Source organism: Molothrus ater, chromosome 9 (genome assembly GCF_012460135.2).
Source record: "Molothrus ater isolate BHLD 08-10-18 breed brown headed cowbird chromosome 9, BPBGC_Mater_1.1, whole genome shotgun sequence".
NCBI lineage: Eukaryota > Metazoa > Chordata > Aves > Passeriformes > Icteridae > Molothrus > Molothrus ater.
Genome location: NC_050486.2, coordinates 29693491 through 29714519, shown reverse-complemented (window position 1 = coordinate 29714519; position 21029 = coordinate 29693491). Strand labels below are relative to the sequence as shown.

The 21029-nt window shown below is 50.5% G+C and overlaps 2 protein-coding genes across 2 annotated transcripts in view; both read right to left on the bottom strand.

Annotated features, from left to right (window-relative positions):
* PDE4B (phosphodiesterase 4B) overlaps nt 1–7417 on the bottom strand; it is a 225156-nt gene extending 217739 nt beyond the window's left edge. Inside the window, exon 1 of the mRNA XM_036387461.2 lies at nt 7171–7417. The gene's annotated coding sequence lies outside the window, so the exon portion shown is untranslated. The remainder of the gene's footprint in view (nt 1–7170) is intronic.
* An 11252-nt stretch (nt 7418–18669) lies between these two features.
* Nucleotides 18670–21029, bottom strand: part of LEPR (leptin receptor) — a 30571-nt gene continuing 28211 nt past the window's right edge. The window contains 2 exon segments of the mRNA XM_036388340.1: nt 18670–20205; nt 20207–20338. Of these exon segments, the coding sequence (XP_036244233.1) occupies nt 19588–20205; nt 20207–20338 (750 nt within the window). The 3' untranslated portion in view covers nt 18670–19587.

Here is a 21029-nt window from a genome sequence, read left to right as displayed (position 1 = left end):
GATTCTTTTTCCCTTTTTTAAATCTAACTAGATTTCTGGGAATACAGCTCCAGAAGGAAATGAAGAATGAGGTGAAATAAATGTTTATTTTTATAGTTCTTCTGCCTGACTTCATTTGAACACTGCCTTGTTCTTGCTTTTCTGGGAAAAAGGCATGGAAAACTTTCCATTTTTAATGGAATTGATTCATCAGTGACCCACAAGCTGGGAAAAACCCCACAATGTTCCTGTGGCTCCTGCAGGAATAAGGAAAATGGGAAAACCACGGCCCCAGTTCTCCCCCAGAACTGGACCCACACAAACAACACCTCAAACAATGGAAGCACAGGCAGAGATTTCATGGATTCCTCAGCAAAGTGCAGGGAAAGGGGCTTGGAATTGGAATTTTGGGATGAATTCCAGAAAGGAAATACAAAATTAAGAACTGAATGTAGAGGAAAGAAAGAAGGCAAAGAAAAAGCCACAGGAAACCAAGAGAGGAATATTGCCTTGTCCCAGCCTGGAAGGAACCAGTGGGAAAGGGCATCCCAACAATTCTTCTGGATGAACAGTACCAGTTATGGCAGGGGGAGACACTTCTCCTGCAATTCCAACTGGGAAAGAAGCCCTCTCCAGATATTTTCTGCTTTAAAATATCATGGAAATGACGGTTTGATTCTATTTCCAGTGTGAAAACCCACGGTGCTTTAGTCACCAAGTCACTGATAAACACAGGGAGCATCTTTTGCCGTGAGGAGCCTCTTTTGGAATTGTGTCCATGAATCCCATGGGATCCCTGGGATCAGCAGGATGCAGGAACCCCAGAGCTGCTGCTCCTGGAGAGGCCTCTCTCCAAGGATCATCTGGGACAGGCTCCCTGCTTTCCTCTGAGGATCCCAAAAGATCCACACAGAGCTCTCCAGGGGTCAGAGCAGCGCCTCTGGAAGGAGCAGGGCTGTGATTCCAAGCTCTCCAAGTGACATCCCACATTCCAAGCTCTCCAAGTGACATTCCATCCCTGCTCTGCTCTCCCTGCCCCGTCCCTCATCCCTGAGATCCTGGAGAAGGGGATGACAGCCTGGGACAGGCTCCCTGCTTTCCCCTCTGAGGATCCCAAAAGATCCACACAGAGCTTTTCCCAGCAGGAAGGAAGAGCAGCACGTCTGGAAGGAGCAGTGCTAGGAATCCAAGGTCTCCAAGTGACGTCCCACATTCCAAGCTCTCCACAGAACATTGCACACCCTGCTCTGCATTCCCTGCCCTGTGCCTCATCACCAAGATCCTGGAGCAGCCTCTCTCCAAGGATAACCTGGGACAAACCTCCTGCTCTTCCTGGGATCCCAAGAGATCCAGCAGGAAGTTTTCCAGCAGGAAGAGCAGCACCCCTGGAAGGAGCAGTGCTGGGAACCCAAGCCCTCCAAAGAACATGTCACATCTTGCTCTGTCCTGCCCGAGCTCACTTCTCCTGCAGCCCACAGGACAATGGGAACGCTGCGATGCTCCTTGGCTAACCAACAGGGAAAGCTGAGGGGAAAATCCCAACGGGGAATGCCAGAAGCACAGCAGGTTTTATAGGAAATCTGGTCTGAACTCCACTCATCTGCAATCCAAAGGGGTTTTGCCCACTTGGCTCCAGCCCCCAGAGCCCCCAGCAGCCATTCCCAGCTGTGACATGGAGAATGCTGTGCTGTTCCAGTGCCACTTTTCCAGTGTTCAATGGGATGTTTTTCCTTCCAGGCAGGAGCGGGTTTAGCCCCAGCCCCACAGGCCCTGGGAGGCTCCTGATCCGCATTCCTGAGCACGCTGGGCATCCGAGGATCTGCTGCTCCTTGAGCAGAGTCCCATCAGACAGAGCAGCCTGGCCCTGCAGGTTCCCCATGTCTCACACTGATTTTCTCCTCCAGAGCTCCTGTGCTGCTGGATCATTTTCTGCTCTCATTTGAGCTGCTGCTTTCAGAAACGGTGACTCCCGAGGGTTCCTCCTTTTGGATTCCTCTCCTCCCCAAGTTCCTGCTCCCACTATTTATAAGCACCCTTGCAAGTGTCCCTGCTGCAAGGAGCTCCTCTCCCGATTTATCCCCCACATTTCCCAGGAGCTCTGGCAATCCCAGATTTTCCGTGCTGTTTATTCCAGTGGGATCCTGGCTGTGCCTTCCTCGAGCGATTGCTGAATTACAAAAGCGTGAATGGGACAAAAATCAATGGCAAGAATTTATTTTTCCATCTGAGCACAGTCCTAATCCTTCCCCAAAGCTCAGGAGGGATTTATCCCTCGGTGCCCATCCTGCAGGCAGCAAATATTCAACCCAGATCCATGGGAGTGACTCAGAAGCTGAGCTTTGTTTAGCAGCAACAAGGTTAGAGAAGGTTCTCCTCCATCAGGGAAAATTTTTCCCTTTTTTTTCTTTACATTTCAGATTTTAGACACCAAAGCTGATTCCAGCACATCAGTGAGAAAACTCCAAGTCTCAGGTTCCTTCTAAGCTCCAGGCTGAGCCTTTCTTTCCCTTAGTTCCCAGAAGAAACACAATTCCTTGGATGTGCCAGAGGCACCTGAGCTCACAGAGGAGCCCAGGCAGAAACAAAACTGAAAACCTGGTGCTTATTTACTCAAGCAAAGGGGCAACTTCTTGTTTCCAGGTTCAGAACCACTGACATGAAAGCACAGCATCCAAAAGAATCCTGAGGAGCAAATCCTCTGGCAGCTCCACTCAGCTTCCCTGTGCCAAAAACACCCAGGGACTGTTGTCCCTACAGCAGGCAGAGATTCCCTGTGCATTTAGGAGAGCTCAGGGGAATTCTCTGGCTTACAAACCCCCCTGGCATCAGTTTATTCACTGTCCCCTCTGTGCTGTGCTTCCCTGCCTCTCTGGAGTCCCCAAGGCTGGATTGTTCCCTTGGATTTATTTTAGCTGACCTCTCTTTCCCCTCTTGTCTCTTCCCACACCTTCGCGTGCAGCACAGCGAGCTCTGCCCGTTGTTCCACAAGATCTGCCCTCAACAGTGAAAATGAAATCCTTTTATTGCCAACACTCCTTGTCCCACTTCCTGCAGGCTGGGAGGGCTGGGGTGAGGAAGGGAGCAGCACCTGGAGCAGAGTTTTGTGTGTTCACTGCGTCCCCTGGTCCTGAGCTGCTCCCCAACACCTCCTGCACGGGAGGCAAAGCCTGTGCCAGCCTCAGCAGCTGCTCCCACCAAATCTGCTGCCAAAATCAGGTCAGACGTGGGGTATTATCCCCCAGCAAATTAATTAGAGAGCAAACGAGGCTGAGTTAACTCTCCAACAGCTCAGTGGAACGTTCTCAGCAGCTGGCTGCAAAGGAATATTCCAAATATTCCTCAGAAATGCCACCTCAGTGTGCACCCATGGGAGCAGAGCCCACCTCTCCCACAGAACACGGAGCCACTGGGGAGGTTTCCACCCTGAGACAGGGCAGAGACACCTTACACCAGTTATAGAGGCCTTTTCCACAAATCAATTCCCTTCCAGGACACTCTGAAAAATGAGGGGACATCAGTGCCCTCAACTGCTCTGACATGGAGGATCCTGGGGTTTTTTGCTGCTTTTCTGTCACTAGAAATTCACCTCATTCATCCACTGAAGTACTGGCATCTCCTCACTTCTCCTGCAGCCCACAGGACAATGGCAATGCTGTGATATCCCCTGGGTAACCAACAGGGAAAGCTGGGGGGAAAATCTCAGTGGGGAATGCCAGAAGCACATCGGGTTTTAATGGGAAACTGGGTCTGAACTCCAGCTCATCTCCAATCCAAAGGGGTTTTGCCCACTTGGCTCCAGCCCCCGCAGTTACAAGACCATAATTCAGCATTTTTCCAGTGTTCAGGCCTGAAGTTTTATAATTTTGTTCTATAAAATATCTCACTCTATGCAATATCTTTGCTCCACATTGTCCCAGTTCCCAGCCTGTATTTTCAGCCGCACCAAGATTGTCCTTAATTTCTCCCAGGCCCTGGATCTGCCTCGGTTCCACTTCATTCCCATTGGTAAAAATATCCACAACCCTCTTTACTTCCAGAGAGGAGAGAAATTCAGGAAAGAAAATGGATGGAGGAAAGGAAAGAATCCCACAATCCACACACAAAACCCCACATGGTCAGACAGAAAAGGGAAAAACAAAGACCAAAAAAAAGGGAATTTTCTGGATTTTCCTCCCCTGAGTTCTTTATAAACAAAGTGTATCCTTAAGTGGCCAAACACGAGGAAAAGCCGAACTCAGGGTGCACAAAATGACATTTTTTAAGCACCTGAATAAGCACGGATTTAACCCAGCCTCATCCTCTAATCTATTTTCTCATCACTGCCAGCAGTGCCAGATGCTGCAGCAGAAAGTGCAGGAATTCCACTGGAGGCAGGCAGGGAATAATATGCTCTCCCAGGAAGTTCCCTCTTATCTCTCAGCTTGGTTTAAAATACAAAGGATAAACCGTTTTATCTTTTTCTTTATTGTTCTCAGAAATTGTCTTTTTCCATTTGCGAAGTTTCTCAGCCTCCTGGAGACCTCTGTGATGGGCAGGAATTATTTTGCCCTGTTTCGTGCTCCAAGAACACTCTGGCAAATGGACCCTTGGTCCAATTAGACATCTAATGAAAAATTAAGTTAAAAATTAAATTCAAAGGCTTGGATTCTTCAATTTTCCTGCATAACCAAGAGCAAAGTTCTTCATTTACTCTCTCTCTGGACCATTCATCAATCTCTTTCTAAGATTTTAACCTGAATAATGGATATATCCTTGAATTATTTGGGATGTGAAGGGCTCACAGATGGATGGAACACTCAGAGATGTAACGGGAAGCACAGCCAGGCTTTCCCTGCAGGTTTTAGCACAACAGGATGGTATCAATTTGTTCATTTTTTGTAAAAACAAGCTTGAAGCTGAGAGCTGGTTTCAGAATTAGAGAAATTCAGCTGGAATTCACCTACCCCAGCTCAAGCAGCCCCCTGCACCGCCTGAAACCAAAACACTGCAGCAGCAAGGAGCCCAGAGTGAAACGGACACATTCTTTTCATTCTCTAAACTGAGGGAAAAGGGGAAAGAAGACCCCACAGCCTGAGTAATAACATCAGGCTAAAATCCTTCTCCTTCAAAGCAGTAGTTCATATAAATACCCACTCACCTGTCCGCAACAGGCATCAAGTTTAAGGGAGTTTTTTCACCTCATTATTTGTCCTACACCTTCCCAGTGTTTTCTTTTTTGGGTTTTTTTTTTTTTTTCCCATCTGCCAAGGCTGTATTTATCCCACTGCTGTAATTATCCAATTTTATTTGCTGAGGGAACCACATAAAGACTGAAAATCTGAAAGACAGGCACTTAATTTAAAGGAATAAAGGTGTTCCCAAGCACTGTTTTGTCATTATTTTTCCCAAATGTTTAAAACTTCCCCCATTTCTCCAGGACAGCTCCACGTGGATCATTCCAAGGAAAGGATTTTTGGATAAAACAAACCATTCCAATTAAAAGCTGCCATTTTAGGCAGGATTTTCCAGCTCTACCCGTGGCTATCCATTTCAAATATGGAAATTCCAGGGATTTGGTTGGAATGACTCTTTAAAGGAGCCCTGTGTTCCCAGAGACGATTACTCAGCTAATCTGGGTTAAGCTTCCTGATGGATAAATCAGGATTTGAATGCTGAATAAGGAGAGGTTTCCATGTGACGTGGGAAGAGCTGGAAAGTAAATACACAAGTGGTGGAGAAAAAACCTGAATATGTTTTTTGGAAAAAAACAGCCAAATAGGCTCAGTACCGTCCTTTATTTCAGCTTCACATTAAGCCATTGCACTAAAACTTATTTCCTGGAATCTAAAATGTCCAAAAGCAAGAATAAAGTAGGATACAGCTGTACCTAGAGCACCTGAGCAGGCACAAGGAAACACTAAAATAGATGAGATGACAAGAGAAACAGAGAATTCCGATGAATAATCTGCTGGGAAAAGCACTTGTTGTGCTAACAAGATTTTACTCCAGATGATTTATAGATCACAGATTTGTTCAGAACCTTTTTAACCATCAGCTCCCTCTCTGGAGCTGATAATGAGGGACACTACAATTGAGCATCTCTCTCATAGTGGCCTAAAAAAGTTCCCTGTTCCACTGGATTTATGACCTGCAAATGCAATTATTCAACTTATTCACTGCTGCTTCTTATGGACATCAGGAGTCCAGAGGAAAAAAACAAAAGGCATTGCATGGATTCTGCTGGAAAGAGTCTCGCACAAGAGAGATCTACCGGGAATTCTCTCTTCAGTGGAGAATCTCTTGGGATGTTTCCTGTAGCAACAAATACTGAGCATCACACAAAACAACTCGGTGCCCTCGTGGCTCCATCCTAGCCCCAGAGATAACAGCAAACACCTTGCTCCTCAGCAGAATTGATTTATAACTCACCAACCTCCACCCGAGGAGGGCAAAAAGCTCCTCTTTGTGGAGCCACACCGAGGGAACAACTCCCAGATCCTCTCTGAACTCACAACTCCCACCAGGCTCCGAACTGGGAAAAGGAGGCTCAGGAAAAACAAACTGACTCAAAGCACATGGCAGGGAAATGATGCAGAGGAAATGTCTCCGGCAGAGGAGCATCGGCAGGGCTCATCCCACCCGGAGCGCCGAGGATCCAGGCTGCAGAGCGCTCTGGGATGGGGCTGGGCTGGGTGGGAAGGGGAGCCCGGCAGGGCAGCCCCAGCCCACGGCGCTTCCTGGGAAGGCGCAAATGCCGGGAATGCAGGGATTTGCTCTAGGGAACACCATGGCCAGCATCAAATGAGCGACTCCAACCGAAATTCGAGGCGGAAAGGACACAGGGAGAAATAGAAGGGAAATTAACATACACACAGAATGCCTAGAAGGTGCAGAGGGCGCAGAAATAAAGTAATTTAAAAAACCGATTAAAGTGTACATCCGCTCTCTGGCAAACCGCAACCCTCGTTTGTTAAGGGTTTTTTTCCTCTTAATGCCATGTGATTCCCCACCACAAAACTTAACCGGGGCCACGCGAACACCCCACAAGCGGCTCGGTCCCTGGGCTCCATCGGGCACGGAGCGGGACCCGCCGGGACCCCCTCACGGCAGGGCCGGGCCGGGCCGGGCCGGGCAGGGTCCCCTCACAGCCTGGGGCCGCCTCAGCCCCGGCCCCGGGCGGCGGCCGCGGCCCCACGGGCGGGCAGCGCTTACCTTCGGCGGCGGCTCCGGCGGCGGCTCCCCGCAGGTTCTCCTCCGGTTTCTCCTCCGGTTCTCCTCACGCTCTCCTCAGGCTCCCCTCACGCTCCCCTCAGGTTTCCGCCCTCAGCGCTCCATGGCCCCGGCGCTGGCGGCGGAGCGGCGGCCGCGCTTCCCCAGCGCTGCGGAGCGAGCGGGGCCGGCCCCGCGGGGAGCGCCGGCGGCTCGGCTCGGCTCGGCTCCTCGCCTGCCTTCCCTTCGCTCCCTGCTTCTCTCCTTCCCTTCCTTTCCCTCTCCTTCCCTTCCTTTCCCTCTCCTTCCCTTCCTTTCCCTCTCCTTCCCTTCCTTTGCCTTTCCGCCCCTTCCTTTCGCTCTCCCTCCCCGCCTGCTCCTCTCCGCTCTGCTCCTTCCTTCCCGTTCCCTCAGCGCTCGGCTCCGCTCTCCCCTCCCGGTTCCGTCCGTCCCGCCCCGCTCCGTCCGTCCCTCCCCCGCCGCAGCCCCGGCCCCGGGTCCTCCCCGGCCGGGTCTGGGCCAAGGCGAGCTCCGGGAGCGGCTCTGCAGCAAATCCAGCACAATTCCAGCCTGGAAAGGGCTGGGAACAACCTGGGCTAGTGCGTGGCGGCATCGCTCGCCCATGGCAGGGTGGGATGAGGGGAGCGCTGCGGTCCCTCCCAACCCAAACCAGTCTGGGATTCCGAGGAATCAAACACAAATTTATCGATATCATTGCATCCACAGGGGCAGAGCAGGAGAGAGGAAGCAGCTGGTGGTGGTTCGAGCAGTCTCCCTAGGGAATGCTGCCTGGAGCAGAGGATGCTCCACAGCCGGGGTAAGCAGCAGGTACAAACCCCGGGCACAGCCAGGCCGGGCTGGGCTGGGATTTTGGGCAGGAATTCTCCCCTGCCAGGGAGGTGAGGCCGTGGCAAACAAGAGCTGCTCACCTCGAAGGTTTAATGTCACATGTCACACCTGTGGGAGCTGCTGCCTGGTCACACCACCCCAGACACCCAGCAGATAAAGGGTAATTCTCTCTATATGGTTGTTCACTTCTGTTTCATCCCAAACATGAGATCTTGGGGTGTTTGGTGTTCTCATCAAAGGCCAAGTTTCTGGAGTAATAACATGAAGACTTGGCTCACGTGGTAAAAGAGGAATTTTCTGGTCTTCAAGGCCGAGGAGCAGCATTTAAAAGGCTTATAGAACCCACCCCAATTCCCCAAAACCTCAGAATCCAGCAGGGAAAAATAAAATCTATTCATTATAAAACCTTTTAAATGAAGAGCTAAACTGGTTATTTGTGGATAACACACAGCCCCTTGATTTCTTCCAGGGATTCGTGACTGCAGCCTCTGAAAAGTGAACAGAGGGCTGCTGTGTTGGGATTCCTGCCCAAGTCCCATCCCATGGCCCAATATCCCACAGGCCCACAGGCCAGACCACAGCAGATCTTGATAAACCACTCTTTATGCAATAAAAGAACAATATTGAATGAAAGTTTTGTGCCACGTAATCCTACAGAGGAGAAAAGATTGTCTGTCCAGCTCAGTAAAATTTAGAGTTATTAATTAATGGAGAGATTTCTGTAACATACAGGAGTTGCTTTTAAAATACAAAAGTAATTACCAATCAAATTTCAACATGCCAATACCTTTTACAGAAGTTGGGCTGCAGTGAGGAGAACCGAGGTGAATTTTTGTTCCTCTCTGCTGCCTTGGACACAGATCAAGGAATCTGGTCCAGAGTTTGGTGTGCAAAGGTGTTAAACTTGTTAAACTCCGTGAAACTCCACAGAGAAGTCACTTCTGCAATCCTCCCCTGGATTCTAGGTGTAAACCTTGGGGCTTAGGCTCAGGCAAATCTTTGGAATATTTAGGAGTTGTCTGTAAGGACTGAACAACACAAATTAGGGAAGAATTCCCAAATGGCTGAGAGAAACTCTGCTCTTCCAGACTACAAGGCCAGGGAAATTCAAACCCTGCTCTTGGTCATTCCCAGCCTCCAGGCAGCACATCCAAGCTTTTCAGCTCCCTGGCAACAGGAGAGAGCAGCAATCCTGATCCAGGCAGCGATTCAGAGGCACAGATGCAATTCCAGAGGCTGGGAACAGCAGCAGTGCTTCACCCCGCTGGGAAGGACGGGGCTGTTCCTGTCTGCAGCTGGCAGCAGCAGCTCCCAGGGCTCCTCCTCTCCCCCCTGGCATCCTGCTGGAAGCCTGGCTGCTGGGAGGGAGTGCTGAGAGCAGGAGGATGGAATGAAGGCGCTCCTCGGAGCTCCTGCTGGGATCCCATCGTGGGCTCGTGTTCCTCACATCTGCCTCTGCTGAGCCTGCCAAGCCAGCTCCAAGAAGTCATTCCTGAGATATTCCAGCGGCCCTGAGCACTCCTGATCCACACCAAAGTGAGTCCTGAGAGCTGCAGCACTCCCTGCCCTGCTGCAGTCACCAAGTGCCACTCACAGACACCAATTTTTCACTACTGAGAAGCTCTGACCATCCCAAAGGACTCCATATCCATAAATCCAGCTGAGATCCTGGCAGCCTTGGGAAAAGGTCACTTCCCAGTGACCAGCCCTGTGCATCACTGCCTCTGTCCTTCCCACAGCCTGAGCTCTCAGACACACAGCAGCTCTGAGATCAGGTTTGAGGCCATCTGTAAGGTCCTTTTCAACACAAACCCTTCTGTCATTCTGTGAAGTCCTGGAGATTTTGGGTTATCCAGCTTCTCTTCCAGACCAAACCTCCCGTTCCTGGCAGAGTCCTCAGGGAAGCTGCCCAAAGGCTCCTCCAGGAGCATCTCTGTGACAGCACCCAGGGCAGGAAGGAATTCTGCGGGCAGTCAGGAACTGGACAGCTCCCTCCGCAGGAGCAGCTGGGAGGGAGGCACCTCCTCTCTTCCCCATTTTAGCTGGGATCCCGCTGCCTTCCAGGCAGGAACTCCCAGGATCGTGCACAACGAGGCTGAGGCTGCTCCCTGAAGGGAAACATCCCTTTCTCCGTCTTCCTCCCCTGGCAAGGTCCCAAAACCAGGCAGGGGATGAACGTTTGTGGGTGAACTCTCGTGTTCCAGAGTTCTGCAGTGCCAGGACACAGGGAATGGCTTCCAGAGGGCAGGGCTGGATGGGACACTGGGAATTAGGAATTGTTCCTGGCAGGGTGGGCAGGCCCTGGCACAGGTGCCCAGAGCAGCTGGGGCTGCCCCTGGATCCCTGGCAGTGCCCAAGGCCAGGCTGGACAGGGCTTGGAGCACCTGGGACAGTGGAAAGTGTCCCTGCCCATGGCAGAGTTTGGAATTAAATGGGTTTAATGACCCTCCCAATCCAAACCATTCAATGGGTTTTTTTTAAATGCCAACACCACAGAGATTATGCACAGGGATCACTTTGGGCAGTAGCTCAGGAGGGTTTTTGGGACTCATTGTTGACACAGAGCTCTCACCAGTCCAGGTGATGCTTTTCCTCATTTCCCTGTGACCATTTCTGTCCCACTGTGGTGCAAGATTCTCACATTCCCAATCCTCCAGCCAAAAAGCTGCCTGGTGAGAGGAAGAGTATTCCTGATATTCCTGACCCCTTCCCTAGAGCTGGGCAGTGGAGGGATGGGCCAGCTTTGTTTCTGGAAACTAAAACTGTCTCAGGATCAAAGCTGAGGATGTGGATCCTGTGGGGATTTGTTTTCTCTACTAGAAAAAAAACCCTAAAGCAATGTTTGTGGGAGAGAGGCTGGGGGAAAAGTCCAACTTCCTAAAATAGGAAAACTGTTGCACTCATTTCATTTTTTCTCCTGAGGAGACTGAGAGGGGAAAAAAAATAAGCTGGCAGATGTCTGTGGTTGTGTTGAATGCACTCAGATCCTTGGGTGATAAATGTGGCAGGAGAGCTGGAACAGGGCAGGATAAATGGATTCGGTGAGGTCCTGTCAAAGGGAACATTTCCCATTAAAACAGGAAGGGAGCAGCAGGAAATGAGTTTGGAATGAGAGTGGCTGATATAAACAGAAGGGGGTCCTGGTTCCTGTGCCCTCCAGCACCCCCAAGGCAGCCTCAGAACCCCCACTGAGACCATTTTGGGGTATTTTATACAATTTTCTGGGTTTGTTCTGGACTTGGTGCCCTCCCCCCTCCAAATTCCCTCTTTTCAGGGAGGATCAGGAGATTCTTGGCACTGCCCACACCAAGCAAAGCCAGCCAGGGACTCCCCACAGGATTTTTTTCCCCTCTGTGCCCTCAGCTCATCAAACCCAAATGTCTTTGTCATCTTCCCTCCTCTTCCATAAAGACCTTGGTGCCAGGAAAAAGGATTCAGGTGAAATCTGAGGGAGGCTGTGGATTGTTGGACAATGGACAGGATGGAAACAGGGAAAGGAAACAAACACCCCAGATACTGCAAGAGATCCATGAATTAATTAATTAGCTGGGCAGAATTAATGAATGTTTGTGCTTTCTTCTCTGTCCTTCCAGCTGAAGGAGCTCATGGATATCAAATAAATGGGAATTAAATGGGATATAACAGATGCTGGGATCAGGCAATGGAATTTCCCCTCCCCATTTCACACCAGGAGTAGGAGAATTGTTGATTTTGATACAAGAGGGAGAGAGAAGCTGAGCAAGGAGGGAAGAAGTGCAGGGCAGACATTCCATCCCTCCTTTGCTTCCTGCAGCTTTACTGGGGATTTATTTGGGAGAAGTGTGTGGAGCAGAAGCTGTGCAGTGCAGGATGTGTTTCCTACCCTCCAATAAGCCCTTTGGGAGGTGTTGATGAGGTTTTTCACTCTCAGGAGTGGCTGAGGAGGCTGCTGTGGATTCCCAAATCCTGCATGGAAATGGATAAAGCAGCAATCCAGGCAGCTCCCTTCAGCAGGATGGCTTCCCTGAAAAAGACCAACCAGCTTTCCTAGGAAAAGGGCAGGAGCTTATGGAGCCACTGAAGCTTTTTATTACTTTGAAAATGCTGGGCAGTTTTTAAAGGCAGACACTTCTCTGGAGCAAGGCCAGGACTGGAATGGAACCACTGGAATTTCTCATCCATGAAGCAGCAGGCAGGTGAAGGAGATGGGAAGTGGGAAGGATTTGTCATAGTCCCAAAACAATGAGGGTAATTCCATGGATGATTTCTCCTGAAACAAACCTGGAAACTCAAATATTTTGGTTAAAGACAGCAGCAAGGAACATTGCAGCACTTCCTGGGATGTGAGGCTGAGATCTCACATTCCCAATTTTCTCTGTACCCTGGGCTTCAGGAGGGAGGATGGGCTTGAGTCCTTAGCCATGGGCATCATCCCTGACAGAGCTGGGAAGTTCTGGATGCTCTGGAAAAAAACCATGGAACAGAGCAGAAAAACCACCAGCAGGAAGCTGGATTAGGATTATGTTATGCCTGCTTTGGAAAAGCTGGATGATCCCACTGCCTCAGCTCTCCTGGCAGCCCCAAAGGTGCCACCAAGGGCTCAGGTGTTGGTGTAGCAGGAAGCACAGGAAAAGGTGGATTTTCCAAGCAAGGAACTGAGAAATGGAGAAGATTCTGTCACTTTTCTCCTGTGCTGCAGCTTCCCTGGATCAGCACAAGCTCCTCACTCCTCTTCCTCCCCCTCAGCACCAGGCTGGCAGACAGGGAGCTGACTCATCCCACCGAGTTCTTTGGGAGCATCCCAATCCCTGAGAGGGGCCAGGAGGAGCTGTGGGTTAGGGCTGAGAGGTGCTGGGGAATGTTCTCCTCTCTGCTGCCAGCCCTGAGCCCACAGCTTGTCCCCAGCCCAGTTTATCCAGCTGGAGGAGGATTTGTGTCTGGGTGTTGATGTATTCTGGGAAAAAATAGCCTCTGACAAGATTATTCATCCTGCAAAACAGCCAAGGCTGGAAGGTCCTTGGGTTTGAGGAAGGAAGGAGCTAACATTTGGTCTAAATAACCACAAGTTTATATGAACAGATATAAGAAATCCTGACTTTAAATTTCTCATGGAATAGGATCCTGGAATGGTTTGGGTTGGGAGGGAGCTCAGGGATTATCCAGTCCCCCTCCATGGGCAGGGACACTTCCACTATCCCAGGTTGCTCCAACCTGGCCTGGGATACTGCCAGGGACAGGAAATCTGTGCCAGGGCCTGCCCACCCTCCCAGGGACAGTCTGGGAAGTGCCCAGGGAAGGGATTTTCCTCACTGCAAAGAGCTCAGCTGATTCACATCAGCTGCCTAAAACCACACCAAAGCAGTGGCCATAAAGATTTTAGCCCCTAATCCTAGGACTGGATTGTTTTTTTTTTTTTGAGTGGGAGAAGGGACCTCAAATTGGCAGGAAAGGTTCCACTGTCTTTTTGCCTACCAAAAAAAAAAAAAAAAAAAAAAAACAACAAAAAAAAAAACCAAACCCCAAAAAACCCCAAAACCACACACAAAAAAACCCCAAACCCCAAAAAACCAAACAAAACAAACAAAACCAACCAAACAAACAAACAAACAGAGCAGATTTTTAAACCAACAAGAAACCTTTCTGTGTTTTAGCCTGGCAACCCTGGCTTGTGTTTCTGGGTGCTGTCACCACTGAAAGGGTCTGGGCAGGTGACACAAAGCAGGACTTGCAGGGAAATATCTTCAGATCTCCTGGATTTCCATCTGTGCAGATTTACCCTCCCTATTTCAGCCAGAGAGGCCACGGAGCTCTGAGGGGCTCAGGGCAATCTGTCCCAGCTCCAGACAGGGAATTGGGGAATTGGATTGGAGTCCTCACAGGGCTCCTGCTTCAACATCTATTTCACATCCAGCTGATGGGAAAAAGAGAAAAAGGCTCCCAGAGTCATAAAATCATAGAATCCTGGAACCATTAATCTTGGAAAAGTCCTCTGAGACCATCAAGTCCAATTGTTTCCCAGCACTGCCAAGGCCAGCACTGCCCCGTGTCCCCAAGTGCCACATCCACAGGGATTTTAAATCCCTCCAGGGATGGGACTCCACCCCTGCCCTGGGCAGCTGTGCCAGGGCTCAGGAACCTTTCCATGAAGAAATTTTCCATCATCTCCCAGCTGGACCTTCCCTGGGGTAACTTGAAGCCCTTTCCTCCTCCTGTCCCTGTTCCCTGGAGCAGAGCCCGACCCCCCCAGCTGTGCCCTCCTGGCAGGAGCTGTGCAGAGCCACAAGGGCCCCTGAGCCTCCTTTGCTCCAGGCTGAGCCCCTGCCCAGCTCCCTCAGCCTCTCCTGGGGCTCCAGACCCTCCCCAGCTCCATCCTCTGCTCCAGATCCTTCCCAGCCCCAAGACAAGCAGCAACCTAAACAATCTTTTCAAAATGCTCTCACCTGAAAACAAAAAGGAGCCCAACACCTTTCACTTCAGCTGGAGCTGTTGGAAGAAGTCTCTGTGGAACCATCCCTGCTCCAGCCAGAATTTGTCTCCAGGGAGTGTGGGATGGTTCAGGGGGCAGAAATGGGGAGCAGGGCTGAGCCCATCACTATCCCTGCTTCTCCCTGTGCTGAGGAGGGAGGTGGTCCTCTCCCAGCTGGGGTTCTCCTGATGATCCAGCTGGGGTTCTCCTGATGATCCAGCTGGAGTTCTCCTGATGATCCAGTTGAGTTCTGACCACCCAGCTGAGTTCTCCTGATGATCCAGCTGAGTTCTCCTGACCACCCAGCTGAGTTTTCCTGATGATCCATCTGGAGTTCTCCTGACCACCCAGCTGAGTTTTCCTGATGATCCAGCTGGAGTTTTCCTGATGATCCAGCTGGGGTTCTCCTGACCACCCAGCTGAGTTTTCCTGATGATCCAGCTGGAGTTCTCCTGGCCACCCAGCTGAGTTTTCCTGGCCACCCAGCTGAGTTTTCCTGATGATCCAGCTGGAGTTCTCCTGATGATCCAGCTGGAGTCTCCTGACCACCCAGCTGAGTTTTCCTGATGATCCATCTGGAGTTCTCCTGATGATCCATCTGGAGTTCTCCTGATGATCCAGCTGGAGTTCTCCTGATGATCCAGCTGGAGTTCTCCTGATGATCCAGCTGGGGTTCTCCTGATGATCCAGCTGGAGTTTTCCTGATGATCCAGCTGGAGTTCTCCTGACCACCCAGCTGAGTTTTCCTGATGATCCAACTGGAGTTCTCCTGGCCACCCAGCTGAGTTTTCCTGATGATCCAGCTGGAGTTCTCCTGATGATCCAGCTGGGGTTCTCCTGGCCACCCAGCTGAGTTTTCCTGATGATCCAGCTGGAGTTTTCCTGATGATCCAGCTGGAGTTCTCCTGACCACCCAGCTGAGTTTTCCTGATGATCCAGCTGGAGTTTTCCTGGCCACCCAGCTGGAGCAGAGGGATTCCAAGCTGTTCCTGCAAACAGCAGCTGGTCTCTGACAAGCTTCTGACATTAGGCAGGCACAAGATTAAATATTTCTTTCCCTGCCAGATCTTTAATCATCGTTGGAAGCTCGAGATGAGGCTCTGAGTGCTCCTTTGCAGCCTGAGCTGGGTCTCCTGCCCACCTGTGTGTCCTGGATGGATTTGGGGGGTCTGACAGAGCTGTTCCTTGCCTTTGCCATCCCATCCATTCACAGAATTATAAAATCCCCTTCACAGAATTCTAGAATCCCACAGTGGTTTGGATTTGGATGGAGATTAAAGCCTGTTCATTCCACCCAAGGCTTGGGACACCTTCCAGCAGCCCAGGTTGCTCCTTCTCCTTTGCCAAGTGCCAGATCCATATGGAAATTGCTTCCTTTGCTGGGAAAGCAGCAGCGGGCAGGTTTGTGTTTGTCACCAGTCCCTAACTCTCCTCTCGGATCTGAAGGTAGAAATGGCTGCTTCTGAACGAATTTTCAGGGATAGGAAATGAGCTTCATTTGCATCCCAAAAGGGCCCACCCAGGACGATGGGGAAAAGGGGGGCTGGGTGTAAAAAAGGTGATAAAAAAGGCCGGAGAGAGTCTTTAATTAGCTCAGAACTGCAGAGGTGGCACTGCCGTGACCTTCATCTCTCACAGAGCCCAGAGCTCGCTGCCCACGGCTTTTCCCCAGCATCCAACCCCCCGGAATGTCGCTCCCTCCATCCCCCTGCATCCCTCGGCTTTCCCTTCATCCCCTCCCAGCAGGACCCTGGGTTATTCCGGAGCCACCGGGGCTGTTCTGCAGCTTCCCGGCCCTGCTCTGCTGCTGACAGCTCTGGCACCAGCAGCTCCTGACGAGGAGTCATTCATTAACGAGACGCCCCACCGACAATTCCCGGTTTTTGTTTGGGATCATTAGCGAGCACAACGGCACCTGCCAAACCTCCCGCTTTTCCGGCCACAAGGATGCTGGGGCTTCCCAGTTTGGCTCTCCCTGAAAGGAATTTGGGGGGTTTTGGGTCCTTTTGGGGTGGCTGGGGCTGTGTGCCAGCGCTGCAGTGTCCTTGCCAACAGCAGGATCTGGGCACTGGGGCAGGTGCTGAAATCCTGGTGTTTTATTAGGAAAAACCTGGATGCACACCCCTTGCAGAAATTCCCACCAGGAACCTGCATTTTAATTCCCTTTTCTCCACCAAGGAACACAAAATCTGGAACATCCACGACAAAACCTTGGCCTGGGTAAGGATTTGAAGGATGTATTGATCCCTTCTGTGTTTTAAAATCAGGGAATCATGGAATGGCCTGGGTTGGAAAGGACCTTAAAGATCATGGAGCTCCAAATCCCTGGCACTGGAAGGTTTTGCTGCTTCGAACATCAATCCCAGATTAAAAAAAAAAAAAAAAGAGAGAGAGAGAAAAAGAAAGGGGAACTTAACTGTAGCTGCAAGTGACATAGAAAAGGGAAAACGACACATTTGATTCATTTTCTTACATAAAAGAGCTGCAGTCCTGAATGTTCTTCAAAATGAATCTGCAGGATCTTAATTTGTACTTCAGAAGCTGCACATGGCTCCTGTAATTGCTTGGTTCAAACTGAAAAGGCCTTTCCTGTTGAGTGTGAGGCCACGGCCAAAAAATCCCATTTCTCTGCAAAATGCCCAGATTCCCTGGGAATTGGCTGGGGTTGTTTGTGGCACAGGAACATTTCTGGAGAAGGAGCAACATTTTCCCTGGGAAGGAAACAGGAACTATACTGGGTCACTCCTGTGGCTGCTCTTGGGATGCTCCCAAATGCAACTCCAAAGGTTTTTCCTCCTGCCCCATGCCCAGGGGCAGGTGAATCCCTTTGGATCTGCCAGGCACTGAGCCAGGAGCGGAGGAGACCCCTCAGAGCAGAGCTGGAGGTGAAGATCACCCCTCGAAACCCATTTTTTCTGCAGCACAGCTCCTGGTGTGACCCTGTTCCCTACTTTCCCCCTGCTCCTGGTTCCTTTCCCAGCTGTCCTGCCAAGAACCAGAGCCTGGGAGGGGCAGCGAGCACAGATTCGCTGCTCCAGACATTTTCACATGGAACACAGCCCCTTCCAGCCCTCCCCAGGGTGACACCTGTGTCCCTTGCAGGGATGGCTCTGGAACGAGTGGGCAGCTTCTTGTGGCTCCAACAGAAACTGCCTTAACCTTCCAAAATCCCCAGGCACTGCACATTCCCATCTCCAGCTCAGCCAGGAATGAGCCAAGGAAATTTTTCTCCCGTGGCTGCAAACACAGCAATCCCCAGGGCCTGGGAAAGGCTCAGCTGTGAGAAACAACCTGACCTGAAGGTGAGGGGAAAAATAATGATGGAAAAGAACCCAGCTCCCAATCTTGCCCAGCTCCCAGCTTTCCCTCCCCGAGGCAGCTGCTGCCCGAGGGAGCGGCCGGAGCTGTAACCCGAGCCAGAGGCAGCAGATGGAGCATTCAGGATATGCAGATTTTGGCTTTCTGTGGGAGCACGGAGAGGTGAGGAGCAGGATCGAATGTCCCTTCCATCAGGGTGGAAATGCCACTTGCAGGAATTATTTATGGAGCTGTGGGGCAGGACCTGGATCTGCAGCATCCTCAGGAGCACTGGGATTGCAGGAACAGGACAGGAACAGCCCAGGAAGGATCCAACCCCTTGGTTCTACACTCAACACACCCCAAATCTTCTGTTTTTGCTGAAGCAGCTCAGATTTGCTGTATTTCCTGCAGGGTTTTTGCAGAGGAGATCCTTTGGTTTCCCTGAGGAGCACCAGCTGCTCTGACCATTAGGAAAATCATGGGGTGGCAGTGGGAGGATGGGCTGAGCTCCCAAAGGAGGGGAAACCTGGGAATCTGCCATTGAGGAGAGACCTCCTGCACATCTCCTAACTCCTGAATTTTCCATGTTCCCAGGAAAGCCTTCCCTGGTCCCTCAGCTGATCATTCCCATGGGTAAGCTCCCCCTGTTCATATGGAGTTACTGGGAAAGGTCTGGGCAGGCTCAAATCAACATCAGCTTTTGATTTCTGGAGAAAGATGACCTTCGAAACACAACCAAATAATTTTTCTGGACACTTCCATGAAAGGATCATTCCATTCTCCAGAGAAATGGGCTTTCCTGTCCCTTCCCACCAGCAGGAAGTGCATCCTAAATCCAGCATCCATCACAGCTTTAGCTGGAATGCCACAGGAGCCTGCAGGTTTATCTCCAACCACAGTGACAAGTCTTGGTTCCTAACACAAAACAGGTTTTAATTCCTCACCCCACACAAGAACATCAGATCTGTGTCACCTCCAGCATCAGAGTCCCACAAGAGCCAGGTCAACAGCTCAGACTGGGTTTAAATTCACCCTTGCTCTGGTTTTTAACATCGGTTTTGCCCTTTGGTTTTGTCTCTCTGAAGTTTGACAGAAATATATTCTTTGGAATACACAATAAATTCATCCTCCTTCACTCCTAAAAATAGTTCTCTGAAAAGGCAGGTGTAGAAAAATATTTATGAACTATGCAATAAAACAAGAAAAAAAATAGCTTTGGCTTGCAAATTGGTGTGGGTTTGTTTTCCTGCTTCTCCCAGAAAATGCAGACCTGATTTACTCCCACCCAAGGCTTCCTGGCAGGGCTGCAGAGGCAAAGTGACTTCTCCAAGGCCATACAGACAGGCTGGATCTCCCAAAATCAAAAATGCAGGGTCCTTGGATCCAATTCTTGTCTTTTCTCCCATGGAATCTTAGGAAAGAGCTTGGGAAGAGATGTCAGTGTAAAACTCAGCATTTGGAATCTTGTGTTCCACAATAAAATGTGGATACTTTACTTTAAATACATCATTTTATCCAATTAATGGAGACACAGGAATTTGGATTCTCTTCCTCTTCCTGCAGCACCCTGAGCCTTTCACTCCTTGATCCATTCCTTGCAACCACATCCAGGCTGACTCAATGTTACAGATCATCCCCAGGGAAATGGCAAATTCCAGCTTTTCTCTCTCAAAAGTATCCCAGGCCCTGGATCAGCTCTCTCACACTTGAGGGCTCCAGGTGAAGCCTAAAACCAGAACAAGCTGGATGAAGCAAGAGAGGGAACACAGAGGAGTGCATCAACACCTGGAAAAACTTTAGGAATATGGAATTTTGGGGTGATTCTGTCACTTTTTCTCCGTGGCCTCCTGCCCTTTGGCTGCAGCCATCCGGAACTGTGGAACATAGGGAACGGTGCCTTTAGGCTTGAGGCTGCTTTGGATAAACTCCTTGACACTGGCTGGGATGTGCTGGAGAAGCTCCTGCTCCGTGAGCAGGCCCGTGCTCTGGGGCTGCCACGTGCCCCTGGAGCTGTCTGTCAGGATGTCCCTGTGTCCTGTGTCCAGGGCTGGTATCCCAAGGTAGCACAGGCTGCGCTCGGGGAAAGCCTCGTCCAAAGGCTCCGAGAGCCCCTCGGAGGACAGCAGGGACAGGGCCCTGCTGGGCTGGCAGCCAGGCAGCACCAGCACTGCCCCGCTGCCAACCTCCCAGGCAGCCCTGCAGAAGGCCCCCAGCACTATGGAATGCTGCCCTAGCAAGCAGCTCCCCGGGCAGGATTTTGGCCGGCAGGGCCCGCCGGAGGGACAGCTGCTGATGACTGTGGCGTATCTGAGGTCCCCCTGGGCCAGGCCTTCTCCATCCTGGCAGCTCCTGCAGAAGCTGCTGCTCTGGAAGTGGCTGCTGGAGCATGCAGAGTCACGTTCCGAGTCCTGGGGGCTTGGAAACGTGGGGTCAATTCCTAGAAAAATCCCCTGGCTCTTCTTTTCCCAGGGTTTTGGTGAGGCTGATGTCCTCCAGCACCATCTCTGCCTCCAGGAGAAGTGGCTCACATGACATTGGCTCAGGGTGCTTGGCAAAGAGATGCTCCAGAGTCTCAGGCTGGAAGAAAAGAGGGATTTTAATGCTCATTTATTATGGAACAGCTTTATTTCACTCTCCAGGTTTTATGGATCACAGCATCCAACACCAAAGGTCGTTCCCAGGAGCCTGGAATTTTGCCACATTGAGTTCACACATTGTTTTTTTTAAGAATTCATAGCTGAAAATCCCCTATGACAAAATTTCCTTGACAGATTTACCATTGATACATCTGCTGAAGGAACTTTCCCTGCTAGGATTGATCAAATTCAGCCTTTCCATAGGATTTTTGGAGCATTCCCACCTGAGTAGCAGCTGCATGCTTGAACTGAGTGAAACTCCTCTATTTGGGAGAAATGCAGGATTTACTACTCCTAATAAATGCAGATGTAAATTATCCACCAGGATGAACTGACAGCAGCAAGAGAGCTCCAAAGGAAAATTCCCTTGTATTTCCTAATGAATTCAGGACAAAACAGATAAATCCAGTTTTTTGTGGATTAACAAATCATGTTTTACAGCAGGGAAGCTGCCAAAATAATGAGGAAAATGTCAAAATATTCAGAGTAGTGGGAAATCAGAGCAGAGAGTGAAACTCCTGGGCTCTACTCAGTCCAGACTCACTGTTGGCAACACCTGGGCCTTGAACTTGGGATTTTCCCACACAAATCCATCACCTTCCCACAGCAAAATGAACAGGGAGCTTTTAAAC